Here is a 14,721-nt window from a genome sequence, read left to right as displayed (position 1 = left end):
TGATTATCTTTGAAGATAAAAGTATGCTTCTGTATTTTAAATCTCTTGTCTTAAACCTTTGGTTTCACTCCAAAGTGTCAAAACAAGGGAAAAACACTAAAATATTTGAATGATGTAGTTCAAACAAAAATAACAGAACTCTGTCAAACCCTGAACTTATATACATCAGATGTCACACACATAATGGTGAAATCAGGGTAGCCTGCTTTTTCCAGTGTAAAAATCGAATTATTCCTGTCAAAATGAGGGTTTAATGACAGTATAAGCTATAACTGACTTCGAGTGTACATCACAGAAAGCGATTCTTTTTCAGTAAATGTTCTGAGAACTAGCAGTATGCGAAACACTTAGTTTAGACCTAAAGTGTGACCAAAGAAAAGAGAGGAATTCAAGCAGAGGAGTATAGGGTTCAAACATTCACACTGTACAACAGTGCCATATTTATATATGGCATTTATAGTATTGTGCATCTGCATGATCCAAAGCAACAATAAAGCTTTATAACACTTGAGCTTGTCATACAGCATCTGAAGAGCCATTCTATTCTGTATGTATACCACGTCTGAGGACTGTATACAGGCATATGTGCTGTCATCTGAAATGCTCGAATGATTTTGATCCGTATGTTTTATTCAAGGAGTCTATATCACATCACAGCAAAATGTTGCTCACTTAATCAATGTTTGTACAGAATGCCAACGAGCGCTTATAAAACGTCTGCCCGCCTCTTTAACTCCCCGGCTGTCTTTACATCCTCCCCCACTTCATCTTAGCCAAACGTCTCTCCCAGTCTTGAAATGTCTCTCGTCTCCTCCTCATTCATCTCCAGCCCATGGAGATTACCGGTACGATCGAGGAGGAGTTCACTGTGGCTCGCCTCTACATCAGTAAGATAAAGTCGGAGGTGAAGTCCATGGTGAAGCGCTGCCGCCACCTGGAGAACCTGCAGATGGAGTGTCACCGCAAGATGGAGGAGACGGGGAGAGAGCTGTCCTCATGTCACCTCCTCATTTCACAGGTTGGAGAAAAAAAAATTGTTTTATCTGTTGCTGCAGAGTCATGGAAAAATTAAGACAATAGACACTGAAACTTGCCCGTGCCAAACTGAGTGGCGTTTTATGCACAATCCTCTCCTCTTCATCAATTCAAGTAGAAATGAAATAAGTCTGCTTGTGCAGCCTGTCCTAAATCCTGAAGCACTGTGTGTTTTGTTAGACATTTTACTAGCTTTGGCATTTTAATTAAATCCCCTAATGAATAGAAAATAGAAAATGCTGTCCTAGGTAGTGGTCGATTGCTCATCATTACACTTTCCACATTCTAAACCGTGCGCTTCAACTTTCAGCACAGGGCCAGGATCCGCTCTCTGACTGAGTACATGCAGAACGTGGAGATGAAGAAGAGACAGCTGGAGGACAGCTACGACTCTCTGAGTGAGGAGTTGGCCAAAGTCCAAGCACAAGGTGACATATAATCATTGGAAAAAACAAACAAACTGTAGAAAAGTAGAATCTTTCTCAGTGTTTTAATCCAGTTAAGTACCAAAACATAAATAAGTGTTCAGTTTTAACTGACTTGATGGTGGAAGATATTACAACTACTCCTCTGGGGAACATGAATGTCTGATCATTTTTTACTTTTACCAATCTATCCAATGTAAACAACGGGTTTAGAATAACAAAAGTCAGCAGCATTTACTGCATCATCAGGGAAACATGAGTGTCTGGAAAAAAACTTTTTTACTCAAAAGCAAAAGTCTGCCTGTGGCACAAAAACAAAAGCCGGAGAAGATTTTCAGGATTCATCTGTTAGGCACAATGAATATAATTGATGTTTTCTAAAAAGTCATTTTAAAGTTTCTCAGCTATTCCAGTAGTTTAATATAGAGCACGACCAAGACTAAAAAAAAAAAAGTAAAACAGCATCTTACGCTGAACTTGAAACACTTAAGTGTTGAAATACACAACCATCACAGTCACAACAGTAAGATCAGTCCAGCTTTTGGGTGAAATGAAGCCAAATTCAGATCAGTACTGTTGAAACATGGTCACCTCAGAGCAAATAGAATATATAAGTACTGTACTTGTAATAAAAGGAAATGTTTGCCTCAGGCACAAATATTCACCGATGTGACTCGAATACCAAAATAAGGAGCAACAGGGAAGAGATCTGTAGACTGTCAACCCGAACAGAAAAGCGGGAAAAACATCTCTATCTTAAACTAACTAAAAGCCGAAGATCACTTTTAAATACAGTATATTGTAGGTTTGAGTTGTTTAAGATGGCATTGTACTAACAGATACTTGAATTATGAGTAATTAGCTGCGGGACTTTGTCATTTCTTACTCACTGCACAGTGAAGGACAATATTTACACTGACCTACACTGTAAATTTTGTCAGATCCGCTGACTCAACATGCAAAAGTCAGCTTTAAGGTTAATTTAGACACAGTCAAACTTAACTGTGGCTGAACAAAGTAAAATGTAAAAACATGACCAATCTGTCACTGAACCTCAGCCTTAACAAGCCCAGGATGTACAGGGGGGGACTCGCCGCTCGGCTTAAAATGTGTTTATTGGCTTCAGCACAGAGTTTCAGTCTTTGCCTTTAGGCCTTTCTATCCTGTTGAGACAAAGAAGAAGAAAGGGGGTACCGATACTGATGATGAGTTCAGACTCCCAAACTTCTAACAGCACCAGCACGAATAGATAAATGGTTCATTTGAAATTTGAGCTGAGGTTCAGCTACTCCCATGACACTGACACAATCCAGGCCAAAAGCAAAGGCAAATCAGGCCAGAGGCTATATGTGAGTCATTCTTCCCACTCGCAGATTCTCACAGAACTGCATTCAATATCCAGTGGATTTAAGGGTAGATACATACATTTTAGTGCGACTGTAGTCATTTCAGAGGATGAATACAAAGAGCCGCAGGTCACGTTAACGACACAGCCTCCTGTGAGGTACAGTGCTCGTAATTTCATCACCAGACAACAAGAAGAGCAGTGAGTGCACAACAGATCAGCATGATACAGTAGCTGTCGTTATTATTATTACACCCAAGGCATGACATGGGACCACGCTGACCTCGCTGTGAACATCAATCTCCAGCACTGCTGTGCTGACAAAGTCAGTCTTACTCTCTTGTCTACCTTTTTCCTTCCTTCCTCTGTCTTTCCTCTTTCTGTCATGATTTCTTTGATCATTAATCTCTCCAACCTGTGTGTGTGTGTGTGTGTGTTTCAGAGAGTGTGTCACGGATGACCAGGGGGGAGAGTGAAAAGTCGGTCCAGGATTACTGTGATATAAAGGTACGATGACTATAGTGAGAGGAACGTAGTGTAGTGACCTAAATCAAACCTCAGCGGCAGGTGCATGTGTTTTTGATGTGGGATTGTGTCAAATGGTGACTGGTGCATTAGTGGACTATGTCTGTAGTTCTTCTGCATAGCGACTACTGTAGCTGCAAGTAATAAAAAAATCCATTTGGAGAACAGTTTAGACACTTTAGGAAACATAGTTTTTTAATTTTCTCCACAGTAAGATAAGAAGATCAATGCAATTCATTCTCATTATGTTATGATAAATTGCAGCCAGTGGCCCAAAAATCCTTTGTCCCCTATCTACAGTCATTATTAAAATAGTGAATAGAAAGGTCCTTAATGAAAAGAGTCGTTTTTTTTATTGTTATAATTCGATTCATTTGGTCCCCCCGAAAAAAAGCCTCTGCAAAATCTAAGGGTATCTCACTCGTGTGTGGGCGAAGGAGGCAATAAGAAGTTTGCTCAGTCAACCAGAGTGAAATGGACTTGAAATGAACTCTCAGCTGAAAGAAAATTGGGAAAATTGTTATTTTGATGCTCCAGTTGAACAAACAAACAAGATGTTACATTTCAATTCACAAAAAAAAAATCCAATCTAACTGACTTTAATTTAAAGATGCAAATGGCATATTTCCAAAAATGTGCTGGGGCATATTAATGTCTTTGGGTTATTGTTTCCTGTCCCTGGACATCTACTATCGTACCCAGGATCAGTTCCACCTTTGTCTTGTTGGTACCTCTTGTGTCTACGTTGTTATTTTGGTAGCCTAAATGTAAATATGTGACACTAAACACACTTCTATGCATCTGTCACTATTTGTTGTTTTCATTATCTGAATGTGTGTTTGTGTGTGTGTGTGTGTGTGGGTGGGTGTATTTCTGAAGTTCTGTGCTGACGTTCTATTAGCCATGTCTCACTTCATTCATATTGACAGTGTCAGGAACAATCTGTGGTGTGTACAGTGTGTGTGTGCGTGTGTGTTGAATGCCCGTAAGGCCTTGTGTGTCCACACTTGTGTGTGTAATCTTCTCCTCTCTTGTTATCCTATTGTTACTTCATGGGGGTACTCTCTCTCCTTCTCTTTGCTCATTATATGTCTCTCGCCCACTCTTGTTGGTTGCACCTCAGAGAGTTCTGGAGCAGCAGATGGAATCGCACCGTGAAATGCACTGCAAACAGCTCGGCCACCTGCGAGACGAGATCATTGAGAAGCAGAAGATCATTGACGAGTTAAACGAGTTAGTGCTTCATTGTAATTCCCACTTCCTCAGATGCACAGTTTGTCCTCCAAACCTTCTTGGCATGTATCCCTACAGGGATATGCATGCATGCATACATACATACAATACACAGAGGTATTTAAAAGCAGAGTGATCAATACAGCAAAATTTGGAAAAACATTTGGAACTATACTAAGGAGCAAACATGTTCCCAGAGGCAAACAGCCTACCCACTGTCTGTCCATGGACTCAAATCAGAATTTCCATTCGGCTTTCATAAACTGGGAGAAGAAGACAGCAGGACAGATCTGTCTTGAAGGGCTGAAGTAGATTTAGTTGCTGGCCTGGAGTCTCTGCATGAATAGATATGTGGGGCTGCTCTGCTCGTGCTGCAAAGTCTGAAATGTAAGGGTGGTGTAGTGTAGTAGACAACTGGAGTAGGGCTGAAAAACACGGTAAGGATATTGATTTCTGGACCATTATACCAATTCCTGAACTATACAATTTTATGAGATCCGTGAATTTATCTATTTATTTGAAATCATTTCATATTACTTGCCCTTTATTTATTTTTCGTGCACTATCAAAGTGTTTCATTAAACTTGTCACGTCACTTGAGATTTTCTCAACATACCCTCATGCATTAAACAAAGGTATTACAGTAAAGTTCGATACCCAGCCTTAGAGTTGAGTGGCAATTTACTCAGGGGGGAAGCATTTATAGAAAAATCAAAGACCTTGTATTTTGAAAATCAGGATGCGTTCGTACCATATGCTTTGCTTTTGGCATACGTTTCTCATACAATTAATCATTGACTGAATTTGCTTTCACTTTTTTTTTTTTTTAGCTGTAACCAGCAGCAACAGCTCGAGCTGGAGCAACTGCACGTTGACTTTGAGTGTCTCAGGAGCCAAGAACATCACAAGAGCCGCCAGCTGGAGGAACTGACGTGAGTCCCCGTTTTACTGTGCTGGCCATCTTTCAAACACTCCCCCATATGGAGGCCTCGGGGCAAGCTGCCCCTTCTGATTCCCATCTTCCATATCTCCCTGTCATTTGCCTTCTCTTAGTCTATTTATTTTCTTCTCGCTCTGCTGCTCTGACTCTATTTACAGTATGCGTCTCTCATGCCGTCATACAGACTGAGGCTAAATTTAGTTGGAGGCTCTTTTAACCCTGTTTATGCTTCTTACTCTTGCCATTTTCCTCAGTGTTTGCGTCTCCATTTTTGAAACAAGGTTAGCAGCAGGCTGTTAATAAGACTTTTTCTGCACTGACCTTTGCTGCATATTGTGTCTGATGACAGCTGGGCATCACTGGTTCACATTGTGTTTGTTCTTTGTTTATGAGTTTTTCTGAAAAGGATGTTTTCATGATAAGAGCGATTTCCTATCAATGTTCTCGTTGATATTTTTAGATTTCTTAATGAGCGGCATGAACAGTCGAAGCAGGACCTCAAAGGGCTGGAGGAGACGGTTGTAAGTCATTATTTGCTGTCACGATTCACTTGTCTCCCTCAGAGGCCACTGATCCACTAAATAATCCATAACTGCTTTAATTGCACCACTTACTCTCTCTCTCTTCATACTGTAGGCTCGAGAGCTCCACACCCTGCACAACCTCCGCAAGCTTTTTGTGCAAGACCTCACGTCTCGAGTTAGAAAAGTAAGCACACGTTAACCAGGTTGTTAAAAACACCCAACGGCATCAGTCCTCCACATATAACCACAGGAGCGTGTGTCTCAATCTAGTTTGCAAATGACTTTTCTTTAACTACTGTACTTAATTTTAGCCATAAACTGTCTCTTCTGTTTACAGAGTGCAGGGATGGAGCACGATCATACTGGAGGATACATCACCCAGAAACAGAAAATTTCCTTCCTTGAAAACAACCTGGACCAGCTTACAAAGGTCCACAAACAGGTAACCAGCTGCAGATACAAGACTGTAAATTAGTGATGTAGACAGGAATAACATTTTCCTGTCCAGCACCTTTTTAAAATCAGGACAAATGGTCAACAGAATATGTAAGGAAGTAAGTAATATGACCAGCCTGCATAACCGTCTCACAAGACACTACAAAAACATAACAGAAAGGTGTTTCTGCACCGTTAGAACGCACAAACACAAAATGAGCTGAATCAAAGACTTGTGAAGTAAACAGGAATGTGTCTGCATTCATTACGTGGAGAAAACAACTGACTACATTTTACATGTATTTACTACAATGACAATAAAACAAAAAAGGTACATTTAATGTTTTTAGATCACACAGTTGACATTTTCTGTTTTCCTTTGAAGCATCAACTTTTTACTTTACCTCCAAGCACAGAAAAACATCTGCGCTCTGCCCAGGTTACATATGACACACTGGTCTGCATGGTAAACATAATTAATAATGTTGTATGTTCTCAATTTTGCAATAAAGGGAAGAGACAAAGACTGAGTCAAACTAAAAGAGAGCATATTGTTTGTCAGTGCACTCCATTTGGCATAAGTAATATTTACACCAAGAGGGATTTCACTCAAATAACTTCACATGAAAGCCTAATTGAATTGAATACAAAGCACTGAGAGGTGATAAACCAAGAAGAAGGTGCTGGCTTCAGGGAACTGCAGCCACAAATCATAAAACTGCGACTCGGATTTGATGAACACAAATGAATTCATCCTCATGCAGATGTGCACAAGCACTCAGGGTATTTACCCCCTCTGTAACTGACAAACACTCAATCTCTAAAGCAATCATGTGCCTGAAAAGATTAGACATGAATATACTCTCCACATCCTTTTTTAATATTACTAAATGCACTAGAGTAGTCGGATTAAGTGTTAATGTGCTAAAAGTTCTGCAGCCAGACACATTTACTCGAGCTGAAAAATTGGTGAGAGCTGCAATGCAGCAGTTTGTCAGGCAAAAAAACCAAAACAATCTTGTAAGTGGTTGCTGGGAGACTCCTGTCCACCACACGCTGGTTCTGTGGGGATGGAAGATGAAAGACGAGGTCATAAATCAGCACAGTCTCAATGTAAAGGCATAAGGCTAACAAAACTTATTTAAGCTTTGAAGTTCTCAGATATTTTTATGTTTGCCATTTCCACATAAAACAAGAAACTTGATGTATTCAGTGTTGCAAAAATCTATAAATCTGCACATTTATTTTGATTCAAGGTAATCTTTTTCAATCAGCTTGATATTTCATATTGCAGAATTAGTTTTTGTCCTGGAAATTTCATAAATTGTGTGACAAAATGGTCGTCCCTTATGGTTCAAATCAAGCTTTCAAATATGACACAGACAATCCTCTGAAATACAGTAAATGTGTTCTTCTGTGTGTGTGTGTCACAGCTGGTACGTGACAATGCAGACCTTCGCTGTGAGCTTCCAAAACTGGAGAAACGTCTTCGGTCTACAGCTGAGCGAGTTAAGGCCCTGGAGGGTGCACTGAAGGAGGCAAAAGAGGGAGCCATGAAGGACCGCTGCCACTACCAGCAGGAGGTGGAGCGAATCAAAAATGTGATGAGGACCTACAATCCCTTCCGCCGGCCCCATGCTGCACAGATTGGTAATGCGTACACCCCATTCACAGATTAAACGAGTCATCTCAGTCGAAGATATGTAATGATGATAGGCGTCCTCTAATCTATAGGTAGGCAATGATCCATTTCATCCATCTGTGGATGTCACCCTGAGCTTCTCTTGTTATCGCAAAGCTGTTTATGACATGCACTGCTTTCCTACAATCTGTGCTATTCGGTATGCAATAATATCACACACATCGTGTCTGCAACCTTTTTTTTTATTATCTCTAACAAATGTTTTCAAAACAAAATCATGTTAAAGCTCCAGTGCCCCAGAGGAATTCTGAGTAGTCACCACAACACTGACGTCACATTTTCATTAAATATGTCATGTAATTACGCACCATTCTTCACTCCTCCACATCCAATTTACCACTCAACATTTATCCTTTAGCTGTAAAATCATTTTGTGGGTGCGTCTTGCTCTTTTTAAGTATAAAACACAATGCATAGTGATGTGGAGCTGATTAAGCAATGGCTTAAATGGATTTGTTATGGATAATAAACCATAGTCTTAACGTAAACTGTGCAGCACAACACTCTCAAAAATCTGTCAAACAAATGAGTAGAATTTGTAACCAGTCCATCTTCATCTCCTAATCCTCACTGCAGTAGTACATGTGATCGCTGATGTGTTGATATAAATGTGCTCTGTAATTTTTAAGATGTGAATAAATGTGAATCCTCTCTGCGCCACAGTTCTTAACTGTTTGGCCTTGAAAAATCCATCCCCTGGTGTGAAGCAACCATTCCTTTTCATATCTGTGTTGTGATTCCCCACAGGCAACATCCGTAGTTGGATTTGCCTTCCTTCACTGCTCTTGAGATTCATTTCATACACCTGCATCAGCGAGCGGCTCTCTGATCGAGCTCTATGTTCCCGCCTTGTTTCTTACGCAGCAATGAAATCTGCCAGACACACCACCACCACTGTGGGACCACAGCTTTATGTTTGAAAACGGATAGAAACGGAAGTAAACTAATGCATTCGTTTTCTGTTAAATTTCTCAGCTGGAATGTTTTTGCATGTAGTGATTCACACGATAAAGAAGCTGGTTTGAGGGAAATACAGTTGATTAGAAAAGCAGCTAAATGAGACGCGGGTACTGTTGCGAGAAAATTAACTATCGATTAGAGAAGATTTCGAGATTTTTATTTCAGGATTATGATGCCGTGCTGTATATTAATAGACTCTCAGCGTTGTCGGTGCATTAAAAATGTTGTGCCGTCATAGAGTGTGAAGCATTACACGGACATGTTCTTGTCTTTTCTGGATATATGAGCCAATCAATAAATCAATCGTCTATTACCACTTACAGCCAAGCCAGTGCGTCCTGGTCACTACCCATCCTGCTCCCCCAACAATCCATTCTTCATCCGGGGCTACAACGATCACCCCGTTGCCTTCTCCGCCGCTGTTTCCCACAACAGCAACAACCAACAAGCAGCTGCTCCTGTTAGTCCTCCAGCGCCAAAGAGTGAGAGCCGCTTACCTGAGGCCAACTCCAACCAGAACATCCCCGTCAAACAGCTCGTCTCGCAAAACGACGAGCTGCGTGACAGCAATGCTCAGAACAACACGTAAGTAAACACATTTACACACATTTGATCACTTTGTACAGTACTGTATATGTAGTAGTTTAACACATTTTGGCTGTTTTTTTCCATTACTATGTTAAAACGTACAGGATAAAGTGTTGGATGGATAAGAATGTGTCATTGATCCAAAAAAATTAGAATTTTCACCAACTATTTAAACACACCTGAGCAAAAGGTACTCTTATTTTTAAGAATCGTATTGAATTTGTGAATTTTGGAAATACGTCACAGTTCTTGACTTCTGCACAATTATTGCTACTTTATATCACTTCCAAAATGTGATATGAAATCAATCATAACTTTGACTCAACAACTCATAAGGAGACGGAAATTGCATTTTTTTTTTTTAAAGCCTGAATATTATGAATGATGTATGATTTATTATTCCTTTGGCAAATTACCGCGGGTTCGCCTGCGGCACAGATTGTGCCGCATGAGGTCTATGGGTTAACACATGCTGACTTTCTTTCTGTTGCTTTCAATCACAGCTCGCTTTCTTGACTGGAAAAATAACATTTGTGAGGTCCCTTTTCCTCCTATGTTTTTAATCATTTGTGCTTTGGCATTTTGATTTGATTGGTTTTATTATTTTTTATGTCTAAGGTCAAGAATAAGCACTTGTTGCTCTAGCATTTGCAATAAATCCTGCATTTCTAATATCTTGTTAGTGAAGATCTTGAAAAGTCAAGTCTCATATTATTTACGTGTATACACGAGTATCGTGCTATTAATCTGTTTAGACTTTATTATGAATGTTTTCAACCGTTCGTTTCTATTTTATGGTGTTGAATAAACACAGGTGAAGCTTTTGAAAGTGAAAGCTGCAGCTACACTTACCCCGGCGTTTGTTTTGTTTGCCTGTTGCTGTTTGCAGACTTCCAGCTGAACCAGCGAGCCAAGCAGACAACAGCACTGCAGAGAAGCTTGATTCAGAAAATGGTGAGCTCTGCACAGATAAAGCCTGTTTGAATAATGAGAAATATCACGATTACAATCAGCTGGAGTGATTTTTACATATTTTTATGGCCATTTCAGTGATTTCCATCAGGTCGTCACACCGGCCATAATGTTTGAATGTTTTTATATTGTTGGTTGTTAAACGAGTTCACGGTAATTGCCCTTCTGCCGTGATAACAGCCTGCTGTTGTTTTTATTTGTCTTTTTTACTTCTGGCTTTCATCTTTGAATAATAAGCTTGTAGTAGAGACACAGACTGTGATTCTGAACCACCAGTGAATGGAGAAGAGGGTTTGGATTAAAAAGTGTCCCTAGATTAGTGGTGCACAGGCGATTAAGTATAGATATCCACCAAGAAAATGCTAATTTCTCTTGGATACTGCAGCTCGGGGCTTTTGTGCATCGTCATGTCTTGTGTGTATGTGTGTGTCTGTTCTCATCAGTAGCTCACTGTGGGGGAAGATAGATTAGGCTTGCAGTGTCATTACTCAGCCAGACAGATAGAGAACCAGACAGGCAAAGTGCCCAACTCAGCCTCTGACCCAATGGTGACAGTTGTAGACTCGTGTAACAGCGCCACATCTCTTTGATTCTCCAGGAAATATCAATAAAAGTCAGATGCGGTCCAAGAGCCAATGCATCAATTTTGTGTGACATTACCAGCCTTTTATTACACATCAAATATCACAGATATCAATCCTGTTTAGTGATCCCATAAATACAATTCATGAAGATGTTTATGTAAACAAAAGGGATGTTTTAGGTGAGAATACTGATAGCTGGGCTTTGGCTTAAAGCATACTCGTCCTCAATAACGGCAGTTTGAAATAAACTATTTCCTAGTGATATTTGTAATGTTAAGACAGGCATTACTTTTAATTATTATTCGAGTTCTGGAGTGAGATGAATGAAGTGGTAGCCAGTGTTCCCAGCGAAGAGAGAGTGGTAAAGGAAACGATATTGTTGGGTAGGTATGGGGTTAAGGAGTTTAATGTGGAAGGACAGATGGTCATGGATTTTGTGAAATATGTATTTCAGGAAACAAGAGGAGCATAGGGAATAATATATGCAGGTAGATTATAGTCTATGCAGAATATGCAATCTGAAGGAGATAGGAGACTGCAAAGTGATGCCAGCGGAGAGCATGGCTAGGCTTTGGAAACCAAGCGGAGGAAACGAGTGAAGGCAGAGCCACGGATGAAATGGTGGAAGCTGAAAAAGGAAAACAGTTGTGCAAAGTTCAGGTTCTGATGGGTAGTGACGAGTTACAAGATGATTGGGAGTATTGGGAAAAAGTGTTGAGGGATACAGCCAATGAGGTGTTTGGTGTTTCTTCTGGACAGAGGAAAGAAGACAAGGAAACTTGGTGGTGGAATGAGGAAGTGCACGAGGGCATCCAAAGGAAGAGGATGGCAAGGAAAAGTGGGACAGCCAGGGAGATGGAGAAAGTAAGCTGGAGTACTGGGAATCTAAGTGTGTGGCTTAAAGGAAAAATGTGTATGAGAGACTGGAAACTAAGGATATATATTATAGTAAGTGCAGGCAGGGTGGAGTGGAGTGGGTGGAGACAAGTGTCAGGGGTGATGTGTGACAGACGGATAGCAGCAAGAGTGAAAAAGGTCTGCAAGACAGTATTGAGAGCTGCTATGATGTATGGCTTGGAGTCAGTGGCACTGTCTGAAAGACAGGAGGCTAAGCTGGATGGATGCCGAGATTTACATTAGCATATTTGAGGGACAGCTGAGGTTCAACGGTTTGGAAAAGAAGAGAGAGACATGGTTGAGATGGTTTGGTCACAGAGGAGGGATATATTTGACAAAGGATGTTGAAGATGTAGCTGGCAGGCAGGAGGAACAGTCTACAGAGAAGGTTAATGGATGTTGTGAAGGAGGACATGAAGACAGTTGGTGTAACAGAAGAGGACACAAGGGATAGGATAAGATGGAGGCAGATGATCTGCTGTGGCGACTCCTAAAGGGTGAAGCCGAAAGAAGTATTTCAGCAAAAGCTTATAGGAAAGAACAAAACTGCTGCTACACATTCCCATATCTCTTGTTTGATAATTGACTTCTTTTTTTTCCTTGAGTGATCAAATTCAATGACCTTGTCTCCATGAACAGCAGTGAATAAATGCATACAGGTTGATTTCATTTATTAACCATCCAGCCTTATTGACATGTCTGGTTGTCAATACGCTGTATCACTTTATAAGTAATTTGTGAGTTTAATCCATGACAGTTCAGTGAGAACACGGCCTCTGAGGATTGACAGAAAACACTTCAATTCATTTAATTCCATTAATCTTATTGGGCTCCACAAAATGCTCTGCAAACCACGAGCCAGGCACTGCAAGCAGAACCATCACAGGGACCCATTTTTCTACGCAAATGCTGTTCTGCTCACTATGGTCATAACAGTCCGATCAATAAGCAGAACAGCAGAGCTTTGTGTTTTGCAAGGAAGCAGGGAGCTTTTAGCACTTGAGTTACTTTTTCTATTTGGTATAGTAGAAGTTGTACAAATGAGACAATGTACATCTTAGAAGTGGGGAACTGTGTTCTGCTTGTTCAGACATTTTTTAAAAGACCCATGTTTAAATTTCCCTCCTAAGAAATCTCTTGCCACAAATTCTGTCTGCACAGCTCTGTTGTGAAATGATGCTATATTCACGTCCAGTAGCAAATGTTCATATGCCACTATGACAGTGATTATCTTATTATATTGGTTGTTTTCACAGTAAATGCAATTAGTGCACAAGGATTTTTCCTCTGCGACAACTTCGAGACACGTTATGCAGCTGCTTGTTCCAATTTGATGAATTAACATTTGCTTTTGGCTGTTTAATTTAAGCCCACAGGTATGTGTGTGTGTGTAGCAAACCCACTTTTCTATCCATGAATGCACACACCACCTACCCCCACCCCCCCTCACTGTGCACCTGCCTGCCTCTCTCTGTTCACAGGAAACACCACTGACATCAATGACAACAGGTAAGAATGGTGCAAGTTATGCAACCTGCAAAAACACTTGCTGCTTTTTGTTGTTGTTGCTGTCTTGATGCAGGCGCTCATGTTGTTATATCGGTGTCAGGCTCAAACCTCCATAGTGCACCATGTGTAGGATTTTTATAGGAGCCACTTCAGGGTTTATTTTCAACGTGTTGCAGCGGAATGCCCTGAATTATTATTTTCTTTGAAGGTTGTCCCACAAAATTTTAAACATAATAGCAGCAGCCTATTTTCCTGTGAAGCTATAGTTAAGTGGTGGCATTATCCGAGCTTTTCTGTTCTCATTCTAGTCCCTGGTACAGCTGCGTGTGCATGTTGTTGCGTGTGCATGACAGTGCATGTGAGTACCTCTCTGTGAAATTGTTGGCCTCTCCCTGTGTTTATTAAGTGAGATGGCTGAGTCCAGCAAACCGTTCAGGTCAAAGCAACCTTCAAGAGCAACCTTCAGTCTTCATAGGGCGGAAAACCGAAAGGGTACAATCTGCTTTATTCACAGGTCAAATGACTGTCCTGCAGCCACTGATATTTATCCAATACGCTGTGATGCAAGCGTATTATTAACGTTTGCCCCCTTTTGCTTAGTGTCAGGTCTTTTGGAGCGCTGATATCATACCTTGTCACCTGCTCACCACAGTGCTGTTAAAGCAGAAACACTGCAGATACACCTTATTTTTTATCACCAGCAGAGGCCTGCTGACTGTCAACAGGTTTTGAAAAACATTTACCCTCCAAAATGTCTCACTCAGAGGCTCAGGCTGCCAGAAGAGACGTTTTTATTTTTCTCAGGGAAACTTAATTCACTCGTGGTGCTCGTTGCATGTCAAAGCTGAGTTGCATGTATTTGCTGAGAACATGAACAGAGGGGTCCAATTTGGTCAAAATGAGGCCAGAGCTGTGGACAACCAAGCATTGGTTTGGTCCAAGATGTAAATACCAGTTGCCTTAAATTCAGTGTCAATGCCAGACATGATTAATGGATAGAACTGAGACTTTGATGATTGTCAGTTATGTGTAAATATCATGAGTAGG

The 14,721-nt window shown here is 40.7% G+C and overlaps 1 protein-coding gene across 2 annotated transcripts in view; it reads left to right on the top strand.

Annotated features, from left to right (window-relative positions):
* kif5ab (kinesin family member 5A, b) overlaps positions 1-14,721 on the top strand; it is a 55,352-nt gene that overhangs the window by 38,634 nt on the left and 1,997 nt on the right. For both annotated transcript variants that reach the window (XM_058630787.1, XM_058630786.1), the window contains exons 16-27: positions 830-1,018; positions 1,346-1,463; positions 3,248-3,312; positions 4,454-4,563; positions 5,394-5,495; positions 5,964-6,024; positions 6,140-6,211; positions 6,365-6,469; positions 7,896-8,112; positions 9,448-9,709; positions 10,602-10,666; positions 13,647-13,674. In XM_058630787.1, the coding sequence (XP_058486770.1) occupies positions 830-1,018; positions 1,346-1,463; positions 3,248-3,312; positions 4,454-4,563; positions 5,394-5,495; positions 5,964-6,024; positions 6,140-6,211; positions 6,365-6,469; positions 7,896-8,112; positions 9,448-9,709; positions 10,602-10,666; positions 13,647-13,674 (1,394 nt within the window). The remainder of the gene's footprint in view (positions 1-829; positions 1,019-1,345; positions 1,464-3,247; positions 3,313-4,453; positions 4,564-5,393; positions 5,496-5,963; positions 6,025-6,139; positions 6,212-6,364; positions 6,470-7,895; positions 8,113-9,447; positions 9,710-10,601; positions 10,667-13,646; positions 13,675-14,721) is intronic.

This window comes from Solea solea, chromosome 6 (genome assembly GCF_958295425.1).
Source record: "Solea solea chromosome 6, fSolSol10.1, whole genome shotgun sequence".
Lineage (NCBI taxonomy): Eukaryota > Metazoa > Chordata > Actinopteri > Pleuronectiformes > Soleidae > Solea > Solea solea.
This window is presented reverse-complemented; position numbering and strand designations above follow the sequence as displayed.